Consider the following 14,234-nt stretch of genomic DNA (forward strand, 5'->3'; position numbering starts at 1 on the left):
TGACCGGGCCCCCAAGTTCAGACCGCGTTACGGTATTGTGAGTCATGCTGTGTGTTAGGTTGTTTTTCTTCCTCTTTGTTACGTTGCTATCGTTTCTTGTTCGTTTCTTAAAAGGTGTTTTTGTTGCCTCATTTACTATTGGTTCCACATTGGTCTCACCTCCTGTTGTGGCAAGATTTCTCTTATTTTCATTTCTAGTATATATATATATACTCTAAACAGATAAAATAAGAGTGAACACCAGGAATATATATACATACATACATACATACATACATACATACATACATACATACATATATATTTCAGAGGTCCAGTGAGTATGGATATATTCAGACAAACATCATATACAAACATCAATAGTAGTTCTATAAATAGGCATCAAAATAGATTCACCTTAACTTTTAATTCACCATTTGGCTGAAGACAGAAATGAAACATACATACACACACACATACATACACACAGAGAGAAATAAATGCATATTTATATACAAACACACACACATACATACATACATACCCTCCTGTTCGGTTCTCGTCATCTCTTCTAGTTTCTTCTGTTTCAAAGTGTCCACCACATCGGCAAGACTTCCTTTGCGGCGTTCTGGAGTTCCAAAATTAACACTGGTCATTAGCTCATTGCGATCACGACCACTTTCTTCGGGCTTATGTGGTGAGGTAGAAGTATTTCGGAAGGAATATAAGGAACATAACTTATTATTTTCTGACTCCTGTAAAGAAACAAGACAATAATATAATATTTAATACATTATAACAGGGTGTCTGTTATAACTCAAAAGCAACTGAATAATTTGAAATATTCTACTGAACTAAACCAATTTTTAGTTACAGTTTTATTTTGGCTGTTGATAAAAAGAACTTTAATTCTGCAGTATGCATTTGACTAGCCCCTGAAGAAGAAGAAATCATCTATTTTTTATCTGAGTCTTGGCCCATAAAAGGAAGAGTCCAAAGGCTCCAAAAGCTATTTATTAAGATTCAAGGGAACTAGGAAATCCTTGAACTAGAGAAACTTTTTGGCTCAGAATAAAGTTGTTATGTCTCTTGAAATGATGAGCTAATTACCTGAGCTTAAAACTTAGGTAGAATTCCAACATATTCTCTCTATCAACTCTTCCACAGCTTGATTAATTGGAGAAACATCACCTCCCCCCAAATATACAGACTCCATTTTCAATATAATTTATAGACATATGATCTGAGGTATGGGATGAAGAAAACATTAGTAATAATTCTACTTAATCCTTATCTCAGTCAGAAACTCAAAATCTTCAAAATTTCTCAAGCTAGCTCAGCTATGGTTTTCTTTTCTAGAGCCTTAAAAAATCAGTATTTGGAAGCTGTTGTATAATTCCACAGGTAAATACGTGAATTGCTACTAATAAAAATTCAGGTCTGTGACATATTTCAGTAAGTTCATTCCAGCAGCATATTAAATCATATGTTCTAGAACTCAAAGAATTAGATGTTATGTTATGTTATGTTATGCTAATTTTTATTCTATTTCAAAGAATAATTTGGGGATAAATTAGGGGGGAAAATTGGACAGAATTTGAAACCTAAGTTTTTTCTGAAACTTGACTATCCAAATAGGACTTCAACCACTGTGACCGACACTATTAAATGAAATAATGGCAAACAGATTGTAAAAGTAAGATTATTCCTGTTTCATTTTTATCTTTCAGTAGAGATTCATCAAGGCTGGTGGTAGGAAGCACTTCCTTTAAAGTCTGAGTTGGATAGGCACCATTTTTCTTATATACTTAAGACACTGTGGTGAAAACTCTGACAATAAATTTCATAAACCTAAAAATAATGTTTATTTTTCAAAACATGTCACAGTTTCTTAGACATTAAAAAAATAAAGAATTAATAGAGAATATAAGTACTCAGGACTCGATTTTTCATAAAACTTATAAGGACCTTGAAAGATAAATATGCACCTGAAATTGGAATTAGTTATTTCTACTTCAGCGTAGCTAATCACAGTACTCCCCAGCTCTCAAAATATTTAAAATTTAAATCTGTTTCAGTGTTATCCCGATGGTATCTCCCAGCTAAAATGATAAATGAATTTGTGCAGCTACTAGTTTCATTGCATAATGGCTGTGCAAGAAATAATTACACCACTTAGGTTTAAGGATTTCATTTTAATCTATATGTCACAGGGATTTTCAAACTTTACAGCACAAGAACTGCCCACTGACGGATTGCACAGGTAAAAAGAGAAACAAAGCTTGGAGATAGTTTTGATGTTGCATATCTTGCCCAGACAAAGCAAAATATCTGTCAAAACTGACCCCCACTTTTTTTTGTAAAAGACAAAGACCCTCTTTAACAGCACTCACCCTTTGTCTAGACTAGGGGTCTTCAAACTTGGCCCTTTTATGACTTGTGGACTTCAACTCCCAGAATTCTTCAGCCAGGCATGCTGTTCACAAGTCATAAAAGGGCCAAGTTTGAAGACCTCTGGTCTAGAAGACAGATCAGGTTTAAAACAAATGTTGTAACTCTCCCTTAACTGCTGGTGGCACTCCCTTGATTTTTGACCCACAGTCTGAGAACATCTACAGCAAATCTGCTTTCCCCCACCCCCACTGATTTTGCTTGTCAGAAGCCAGCCGGGAAGGCTACATATGGTGAACACTGAATCCAGAGGACAGTGCGACTGTCATAAATATATGCCAGTTGCCAAGCTCCCAAATTTTGTTCATGTGACCTTGGGGGTGTTGCAACAATCATAAGTGTGAAAAATGGTCACAAGTCACTTTTTTCAGAGCCATTGTAACTTCGAGCAGTCACTAAACAAATGGTTGTAAGTCAAAGACTGGTTACATGTATGATGTGACTACAGTCTCTTATTCATACTGGTAATTTCACAGGATCAAAATAGTCCTTGGCTTTTGTTTACTACTATTTTTAAATGATGTTAACAGAATTAAAGCATCAAAATGCACACAGAAGGACGAGATTTAAAATAAAGTATCTTTTTTTCCCTAATCTCTACTGCAGGTATTCCTATAATAGTAGATTCCAATCATCACATTTCCCTCACAAGGCAAGGGTTACCAGTTCAAAACCAAGTAGAAACAACCTTTTTTAATTCTTATTTTTCTTCTCCATTGAGCGTTTCCACAAATCTAAAAAAAATAAATAAATACTTGTCCACCAGTGGACCATTGAAATGCTGGCCCTTATTTATTTACTTACTTACTTAGTTGTCCAGCCCTAGGTAAATCCATTTGGTTCAGGAGCTGGGGTGAAACCCTCCTACCTCAAGTGACAGCAAGAATGGTGAAACGGTCCACTGGCAAACTGGTTAAAAAAAAAGCAGTAAAGTGGGTAGCTCAGTGAAAGAAAAAGGGTGACTTAAAAAATTGTTTCTTCCTTGTTTCAAACTCTACAAACATGATAAGCTGCAGTGGAAATTGAGGATTCAACCTAAGAAAGTAACTTGATTAAAAATAAATGTGCCTAAATGATAACATGTGCCCATCCTGTGGACCACTGTTTCTCAACCTCGCCAACTTTAAGATTTGTAGACTTAAAACCTCAGAATTCCCCAGCCATCATGCTGGCTGGGAAATTCTTGAAGTCCACACATTTTAAAGTTGTCAAGATTGAGAAATATCAGTTAAGACCATTTGATATGAGCATGTTCTGTGTTCGACGTAGAACTTTACAGTGCTAAATATCTTAAAATATCCTTCCAAATATAATATTGACTGAAGTGTGCATTTTGCAAATGTTAAGATTCTAGTGTGGTTTGCTATTTTTATTTAGTAACTTTTTTTCTTAATTTTTAACATTTTCTTAATTTTAATTTTCTTAATTTTGCAGTGATGTTTGTCTATAAACAAATCAACTGAATAATTCTCCAAATTGGCCTGGACTCTAGCCCAATATACTCAATCTTCAACCATCCTAGACATGGAATATTCTTTATGTGTGTACAGCAGATAAATTGATGCTACATTTATTTCATTTCATATACATATGCTGTGGTAAGAAATTATGTGTGACTATAGATTTCCCTCATACATTCATTACTGGGTTTTCCTGCATATGTCCTTAACTATACAGCATGAGTATATTACAGCAGACTATTGTATTTTATAATAACATGGCCTTCAAGTGGGAGGCAGCTTGAAAGAATGAATTCTTTCTTTTGTAGGGCATGAGAAATGAATAGAAAGAGAAGCATTTATAATATAGAGGTTAGAAAGGCTTTTTAAAAAATGTTGATAGTATCTTTTAAGAAAAATTAATTGAATTGAAATTCATTGGTCATCAATTGTTCTGAGAAAGAGGGAAGTGATTCCCTTCCCCCAATCACAAGTATAAACAATTTTAGTAACATCACCTTCTCTCAAAGTACAACAAACGTTCTCTTCTTCCCATCTCCCATCTCTCATCTACAAACAAACATTTAAAGTCTTCTTGTTTAGTCCTGATCAGCCAAAGTCAATTTAGGGTTACCATAGTTCACAACATATATATTTTAACCTTGATCAAATAAACCAATCTTATGTTCCTTCCCTTTACTCTTAACAATCTTGATCGTTAGTCCCTTCGAGAAATATCCTAGAACTGGATTTGTTTTCCTCTTTTCTTTATCCCTTCTCACAAAATTCTTCAAAGCTTTAAGAAATTGCTTTTGTAAATCCAATATATAATAGTTATCCAGACATTCTTTTGGTTGTCATTTTAACTATTGAAACAACCGTGTCAGGTGCGAAAGATCAGGTCTACGCATGAATGTCCAATTAAATTGATTTATTGCTACTTATGCCTATGCACAGGAATCTTCTCAATTAACAGCATCTGCCTGGAGTTGGATAAAGGTCGACATTCAGGGGGGGGGTTGGACTTAGACTACACGTGGCAATGTAGGATGATCCCTCTTTTAACTCCACCCCAGGTTCTGCCATCCCTCCTACAATCCAGTTTCATACAATCCAGTTGTATGTTCAGTGTAGGATCTTTTTCCATATTATTTGCATAGGATAATGATGACTGGAGATTCGAGCCTTGTCAGGAGACCAAAAATCTTACATGGAAGAACTAAAAAAAATGGGCTATTTTTAACCTTGATGACTGAGAGAGGCTAACGACACTTTTCAAATATCTGAAGAGAAGGTACTTGCAAAGGCCAAGTCCTATTCTATCATTATCCAGAACATAGCACACCTAACAACAAGAAGAGGAAAACAACAACAATAGATTCTGGATAACTGAAGTGAAGTTATCCAGGCACTTTACAATGCCTTGGTAAGGCCACACTTGGAATATTGCATCCAGTTTTGGTCACCATGATGTAAAAAAGATGTTGAGACTCTAGAAACAGTACAGAGAAAAGCAACAAAGATGATTAGGGGACTGGAGGCCAAAACATATAAGGAACAGTTGCTGGAATTGGGTATGTCTAGTTTAATGAAGAGAAGGACGAGGGGGGACATGATAGCAGTGTTCCAATATCTCAGGGGCTGCCACAAAGAAGAGGGAGTCCAGCTATTCTCCAAAGCATCTGAAGGCAGGACAAGAAGCAACAGGTGGAAACTAATCAAAGAGAGAAGCAACCTAGAACTAAGGAGAAACTTCCTGACAGTTAGAACAATTAACCAGTGGAACAACCTGCCTCCAGATGCGGTGAATGCTCCAACACTGGAAGTTTTTAAGAAGAGACTGGACAGCCATTTGTCTGAAATGGTATAGGGTTTTCTGCCTGAGCAGGGGGTTGGACTAGATGACCTCCAAGATCCCTTCCAACTTTTGTTGTTGTTGTTGTTGTTGTTGTTGTTGTTGTTGTTGTTATAATATTAGGGAAATCTTCCTGTTAATTACAGCAGTTCAGCCACGGAACCAAATATCTTCAACATACATCTTTAATCTGATCCTGGATATGAAAGTTATTTTTTTCTTTGAACTCCTAACTCTAGCATTTAGATGGGCTCAACATGTTAAGACATTCTATGACTTCTGTAATTTTTCCAAATTATTTTAAAGTACTATAATGACTTGAAGATTCCTAACTGTATGTGTTTTAACACTAAATATCTAGCTATAGTTTGCCAATATACACTATTAGCTATTTTCTGGCTTTGCACAATAGATTGAACTGTAAGTTAATTGAATGGACAGAATTTGCGCATTACAATAAATCACACTACATGAAGAGTTTTGAAAGATTAAAATTAACCAGGTTGTGTGATGCTATGCAAATTCAGCTGCTAGTTCTTTAACTGACCTGGTTAAATGTGTCGTGCAAATCCAGTCTTAGAATTACATTAAAAGAAGTTAACATAACAGGATCTTCAGGCCACATCTTCATGTCTCTTCCAGGAAGTCTAACCATAAACCTCTTATACCTTTTTGGGAATTCAGCTTTGGTATGAAGGCTATCAAATATTTATGTCTGTTTCTAAATTCCTCCCGGATGTATGTTTCAGGTCAATTTGATTTTTTTAAATAATGTATTGCTTATCCTTTCTTCATAGACATTTTAAAAATTATTCTCCCCCACAATTTTTGTCATACACAGCAGAGGCGTAGCGTGGGGGGTGCAGGGGGGGCCGGCTGCACCGGGCGCAACATCTGGGGGGGCGCGCTTGCACTCGCAGCTCTCTGCCCCTGCCTGGCTCACTCACTCTCTCTGCAGTGCTGGCTGTGCGAATCTGATCCAAGCCGCCGGGTCGCCGACGCCGCCCACTGTGGAGGGGGGCGCAAATTACTTGCCCCGGGTGCTGACAACCTACGCTACGCCACTGATACACAGAGACACACACCTGCACATGCCCACACTCACAAACATACAAACATAGAGAGACAGAGAGCACGTGCTATCATAGCCTTAAATCCTGAGAAGTGAAAGCAGGATTCTACACATATGTTAGAACGTTCCCTCCTTCTCCTTATTGACTTGCATCCTTTCCAACATTCATGTTTGGATAATCATAAAGATGGTTGCAAGAAATTGATTAAAGCAAGCCCCTTATACACCAATAGCCTTTTGGATCAGATCCACTGTTTTATTTACATACTTTAAACATATTAAACAGTTTATAAAAGTACAGCTTTATTAAGCGGAGAATGATTTTGTCTTTGAAAGCAATATGCTCTGCTTCAGTGCTTTGATAACAAGCATCAAGACACTGTTGCTAATTGCTTGTCTCACTTCATCCAATGTGGCTTTTGTGCATGCACAGAAACGCCTTTTGACTTCAATGAACTGCTCCATCAGTCAGAAGTGGAGCACAGGCGCCCTTCAAGGAACAGCTTGAAAAGTGCCCTGAATTGCCTTGTTCACATCGATTTGTGTTGATTCCTGTGTGTGAATGACTGTGCTGCTTCAGCAACCAGTATACTTGTATGTAGCATAAATATCTGCTAAGCTAGAGCTTTCATGCCTATAACTGTAGTATTTGGTATACAATATATATTTTCATTGAAACAACCTTCATTCGGAGTTCCAGATAACTTTTAAGTCTTCACTGGGACAATGTTACCTTCAAAGATTGCCTCCCTGCAGCACTCATACTATATAAGTGATACAACTCCGCTTTTTATTCCAATATTGGTCTACAAATCTATATAAATAAAAATGTAAATGTTCGTTTGTTCAAAATCTTAAATCTCTGAAAGTTCTTCACTGATTGCTTTGAAATTTTGACACAACGTTGCATTCAAATACACACGTGTTTTTATATACCTAGTATTATATAGATGTCACACCTGTGACAGGTAAAAACATTTAACCTGTCTGAGCCACAGCAACGCGTGGCCGGGTACAGCTAGTATGCAATAAATGTTGATTAGGGTTACTAATAAATCAATATCTGATGACATCTTTATAATCAACTGTTGTTTAGCAAAAGCAAATGTTTAGTCCATTAGTTGTTGTGAAAGCTTGAAAAAGCATGGTTATCTAAATATTGCATAGCAGAAGAAGTAAAAGAATTCTGTTAAGTAAAGAGGCTATCCATGTCCATATAATTTGAGCCCTTGTCAAATATTATAATATATCCTGGTGCACACTCCTCGAGAAATACATCAATTATGTCATATTATATGTACTCTATGTAAATTATGCAATATATCAGATTTCCTTACCCAAGACCCAAATCATATTTTTAGAGAACCATACAAATGAAATATGTATGTTCTCTGGAGCCAAAGATCATCTAAGGTGTCAGAAAGGAATTCTCTCTATGCATGCAGAAGCATTTTTAAAGGAAATTTATCATTTTAGTTATTCCTTTCATTTGAGGAAAACTATACTGATGCTTTGTTCTTCAAATACTGAAGGTATGAGTGGATATTAAACACTCATTGTCATAACTCAATTTGTGCTGCAAAATAGTATAGATCAGTTCACAAGAACACTGGGAAATTGTTCTTTTGATTTTGGAAAAAACTATTTGTTTTCTGTGACAGCCCTAATTTGAGGGTAAATGGAGTTCAGTTAAGGAAACATTAGTGAACACAACTTATTTCTGGCTGATAATAGAAGACACATAGTTATCAAACAGGTAGTCCTTGCTTAACAATGGTAACTGGGACCAGAATTTCCATCTCTAAGCAATGCAGTCTACATTGCAATCATTAGGCAAATATTGTGGGTTGTTAAGTGAGGATCTAATTATAACTTCCTATCAGCTGGCAACAAACAAGGTCAACGGGGAAGATGGCAGGAAGTTGCAAGACCTGGGAGGCTTGCAAGCTGACAAGTGGGTAGGTAAGTGGGGTACACACATGTACTAGAAAGTATGAAATCTTCAGAATTTTGTACTCTGTAGTCAGGCCACTTGGGAGAAAAAGCAGCAGGAGTGGGAATGACTCACAGAAGCAACTTGCGACTTTTCTGCAAATGGCAGGAGTGGGAGTCGGTTGCTAAGCACCCAGATGACAATCATGTGACTGCAGGTGTGCTGAGACAGCTAGAACTTTAAGGAGTTATAAGCACCATTCATTTCATATCTCCGTAACTTCAAATTGTTGCTGAACAAGGACTACCTGAAGTACATAGACATCTAAATACAGGTGGTCGTCGATGTACAACAGTTTATTTAGTGATCATTCAAAGTTACAATGGCACTGAAAGAAGTGACTTATGACTGTTTTTCACACTTACGACCATTGCAGCATCCCCACAGGTCACGTGATCAAAATTCAGATGCTTGGCAAATGACTCATATTTATGATGGTTTCAGTGTCCTGAATGTGATCTCCTTTTGCAGCCTTCTGACAAACAAAGTCAATGGGGAAGCTAGATTCACTTAACAACCATGTTCCTAACTTAACAACTTTAGTGATTCACTTAACAACTGTGCCAAGAAAAGTCGTAAAACTCACTTAACAAATGTCTCATTTAACAACAGAAATTTTAGGCTTAATTATGGTCGTAAGTCGAGGACTACCTGTAGTTGGAAAATATATTACTAGTGGAAGTTGAAGCAAGTAAATTTGTTGTAGGAATGCTGCTTTGTGCCATGTATTTGAAGGGAAATTATCTAAGACATCTAAGAAAGGCAAATGATAAAATGATAACAATTAAATGTTAAACTTTAAATGTATTTTACAATCTGATTCACTAGAAAACATCTGAGTGAACAAATTAGAGTGAAACAACAGAATATATTCACTGTGTATCAAAATATTTGATTTGATCTGATCTGATCTGATTTAAAACTATGAATGCAAGCTGGAGAGACAGAAACATGGGTGAAAGAGAGGATTTTCCATGGTATTTTCTTTGAGGTTTTGACTCTCTTCAGGATTAATTGTTTGAAACCTAAGTGAAAGCAATAATAAATTGTTATTAGACAATAATTTGTTATTAGACAATATCTTAAACTGACTGCAAAAGCTTGGGTTAGTTTTCTTTGTGCTATATTGTCCTCATGCATTTTAGGTACGTGGAAAAGGAATTTAATGTTTCATTCTTCCTTAGAACCATGCCAATCTGGCTGTTCTAGGGGTGGTCTGGCAATTATCAGATGTAAGACTTCCAGAACAGGAAATAGTTTATGATCTTCTGGATATGGTTGCCTGGAAATCCTACTTCCATTGGATTTACTTCCAGAAAATTGCTGGACCACCCATAGCATAGTTGGATTAGTTGTGTCCTGAAGAAGAACAAAATGTTCTGGAGTTCCTTGGAATGTTCTGTATCTGGAAATAGGGGAAAAATCACATTCCTAAAACAAAATATACTTGAGTTAAGGTGCTAATTTTGGTAAAAATATCATTTCTCATTGCACAAAAACTCTATAAAAGATATTTTGCTGGTTGCTCTTTTTTGGCACTTGAACTATATACATGCATCGATACCTGAGTTAAAAAAAATCCTAAAAATAGGCTATAGGATTGATTGTGCATCTTCAGTTTCAGTATGCAATTCCCCTCTATTGATACCCTCTATTTAGTTTGCTGTTACACAGGACTGACACTATTATTACTTTAAATTAAACCTGGTAGGATCAATTAACATTCAAACCACAATTAAATTCAGTGATTACAATTCATGTATTATGCTAAACCATAATGTGTAAACCTAGCTACTATGATAAACCACAGTCTAAATCATAGCATGTTGTACACCAAATAAATCAGCTGTAGTTTCTTCTATTGAAATAAATTATCATTAAAATAAACCTGCTCAAGCATACCGTATAAACTCAGTGACACATCTGCTTTCATTCAAACCTTAACTACAATTATCAGACAGAAATGCTGAAACACACAGGAGCCAAGGGGAATCTATATGTAAAACAAGCATTGAGGTCAGGATGCAAAAACAAATTCAAGTACAATTCAGGTGAGGGCATTATATTTTCTATTTACTGTAGTTTGTGTACCTAGCCTGTGCACAATGAAATATAGGACAGGGCTATCGTAACCATGGTCACTGTTAAATGATGGTGAAATGAGCTGATTGTTTGTATTGTCTTAGGAGCAAGATCAAAAAGGGAGTATCCTTAATTTCCAAGTCAGGGTCTACTCTTCCTCAAGAAAAGAAAATCTCTAAAATTATAACCCTGTATGTATTATGCTAGTAGAACACTAACTGATTTCAATAAAAATCCAGAAAAATATCCTTCAAAAGACCAGTGATCTGTTTCGACACTTCATTAGGGGAAAGTTTGTTAATTAGTAAAATAACAAAAGTAACGTAAGTGAACAATGTTACCATAGTTGCAGATTGGATCACGTACCGGAAGCCTGCAATGCTTTCCTGTTCAATAGCCAACAAAATTACATACAAACACAAGCCACTCCTACTTCTATAGGATTTCAAGGAAAATATTTGTAGGAATGGCCAGGATAGCAGAAGAAAAAAGAAACAGTAACACGAATAGATTGCTTGTTATTTCAAGGTTTTCAAACTTGGCCCTTTTATGACTTGTGGACTTCAACTCCCAGAATTCCTCAACCAGCCACGCTTGAACCAAGTTTGAAGACCCCTGTATTTATCAGTCATCACATTTAATAGGATATGTGCAAATACTTACAACCCAGGAAAGTTGGATATCCAGAATGGTTTTAATTCTAAGATTTGGCAGCAAGTTGGCCCTTTTAACTCAAGTAAAAAGCAAACATTAATGGAAAAATGTTTTTGTCATTATATTAATATTTTCTTGTGTTGGGGTTCCAACAAAATATATGTACAAATAAATGGGTTTTTTTTTAAATTAAATCTCTAGATGAGCAGTGAACAATTTACAACTGGACAAAGCTCCCACTCTGAAGCCTCTTTGCGTTTCCCAACAAAGTTCAGCAGATAAATTCCATATTAGAATCTTTTGTACATGGTTTAATATGTTTTTGTTTTTCAAATAATATTTTAAAATACTATATTAAAATATTCTATATTATAAATACTGTAGTATATTGCACTATACTAATAAATTGTTCATTTGCTGCCTCCTCCTCCTCATTATCATTATTAATATTGCATCACAGTGTTTACTAACTTTGGTAGTTTTCTTAATGTAGTCTTCCTACATGACTTAAGTATGAAGGAGGGCCTCAGTGCAAAAACAGTTATCTGCCTGCCCTAAACAACAGAGAAGAAAAAACTAGAATGCAAGTACTGCATTTCTGGTATTGCAGACATACTGAGGAATTCAATGACTTTTTTTATAAATAGGGAGGCTTTTAACCCTTTCCTTCCCTCTTCTTTTGAAGTTCTTTCTACCTATTTTACTCAAATAATTCCAGGCTACTCCCCAGTTTCAAAGATAAATGCTGTAAGACAGGGGTGTCAAACTCGCAACGTCACGTGGCATGTCTCGTGACTTTTTTTCCATTGTTGGCAATGGGTGGGCGCAGTTTCATCATGACATATCCGGCCCTTGGGCCGGCAGTTTGACACCCCTGCTGTAAGAGACAGTAAATATTTCTGAAGAGAAAAACACTTTATAAATAAAGGTTTATGCTGTTGCTTAAAGTAGATCTATTAAAAATCGATGGACCTGTGATTAAACAAATTTGAAGTAGAGTTATGTAAAAAATGTAAAAAAGATGTTGAGACTCTAGAAAGAGTACAGAGAAGAGCAACAAAGATGATTAGGGGACTGGAGGCATATAAGGAACGGCTGCTGGAATTGGGTATATCTAGTTTAATGAAGAGAAGGACGAGGGGAGACATGATAGCAGTGTTCCAATATCTCAGGGGCTGCCATAAAGAAGAGGGAGTCAAGCTATTTTCCAAAGTGCCTGAAGGCAGGACAAGAAGCAATGGGTGGAAACTAATCAAGGAGAGAAGCAACCTAGAACTAAGGAGAAACTTCCTGACAATGAGAACAATTAACCAGTGGAACAACCTGCCTCCAGAAGCGGTGAATGCTCCAACACTGGAGGTTTTTAAGAAGAGACTGGACAGCCATTTGTCTGGAATGGTATAGGGTTTCCTGTCTGAGCAGGGGGTTGGACTAGATGACTTTCAAGGTTCCTTCCAACTTTACTATTATTATTATTATTATTATTATTATTATTATTATTATTATTATTATTAGTATTAGTAGTAGTAGTAGTAGTAGTAGTAGTAGTAGTGGTAGTAGTATGTACACCTATACCAAAGAAGGGAGAAACAAGAGAGCCATTGCATTAATTCATCATGCAAGCACAGTTTTGCTTAAGATCTTCACAAAGAAGTATAAAGCCATACATAGAGAAGAAAGGCCAAATGAAAAGGCAGGTTTTAGAAAAAGCAGAGGGACATGAGATTAAAGGGTTAACAAAAGATGGATAATGGCGAAAGCAAGAGAATTCAAGATGGTTTACTTTTCCTTTATTGGCTGCAGCAAGCCTTTGATTGTGTAAATTCATGCCAGAATGAGGAATATATTAAGACTAACAGGCAAGCCAGAACATTTGATTATTCTTCAGAGGCACCTTTACAATGTACAAGAAGCTCCTATATAAACCGAATTTGGAGAAACCAAGCAGTTCAGAATTAGGAAGGCTGTGAGATAAAAATGCACATTATCCTCATATTTGTTCAATTACACAGCAAATATATTATAAGATGGCAGGCTTGGAGAGATTACAGCTAGGATCAAAATTGGAGGTCAAAATGCAAATATTTGATATATGCAGGGAGCACCACTTTGTTATCTGGATTTTTTTATGTTGTTTCATTACAGTTTCAGACCTGAACTGATATATATATATACATAAAATACAACTATGAAAGATAAGATGTGATAGTATTCTGATAAGTGTATACATTAACTCAACCCTACTGGAAACACCATTCTGCAACAGATTCTAGATGCCAGGGAGTAGTATTTTTCTAGTATGTTTACAACCTTTGGGTTTGTGTCAGCCAAAAAATGTTGGATACAAAATTCATCCGGTTGATCATAATGTTTCACTGCTACAGGCTGAAACATTAGTCAAAGGCTGCATCTTAAGAACTCAGGTTTGAATGTTTTGACTTCTCTAGATTCAGATGGGCAAAGACTCCAAGGCTATTACATCTGTCTTCTAAGACTGCCAAAGGGAGGACATTAAGATAGTCTGTGAAGAAGGCCTGTGGTATTTAGAGTAGTTAAGCAACTTCAGATAATTTGCACAATAATATCATTGTTATGTTCCACTGAATTGTAGCCATCTCCTAGCAATTCTATGGATAAAAGTCTTTTACAATACTTTGCAATTTTTGTAGATTAACTCTTGTAGTTTTCAGCATTTTGTTGAGCCACCAC

The 14,234-nt window shown here is 36.2% G+C and overlaps 1 protein-coding gene across 1 annotated transcript in view; it reads right to left on the reverse strand.

Moving 5' to 3' along the window:
• Positions 1–14,234, reverse strand: part of SOX6 (SRY-box 6) — a 381,843-nt gene that overhangs the window by 241,770 nt on the left and 125,839 nt on the right. Inside the window, exon 5 of the mRNA XM_029283932.1 lies at positions 524–734. Coding sequence (XP_029139765.1) covers positions 524–734 — 211 coding nt within the window. The remainder of the gene's footprint in view (positions 1–523; positions 735–14,234) is intronic.

Source organism: Protobothrops mucrosquamatus, unplaced genomic scaffold, assembly GCF_001527695.2.
Source record: "Protobothrops mucrosquamatus isolate PMUCROS unplaced genomic scaffold, P.Mucros_1.0 scaffold_95, whole genome shotgun sequence".
In the NCBI taxonomy this organism is placed as follows: Eukaryota; Metazoa; Chordata; class Lepidosauria; order Squamata; family Viperidae; genus Protobothrops; species Protobothrops mucrosquamatus.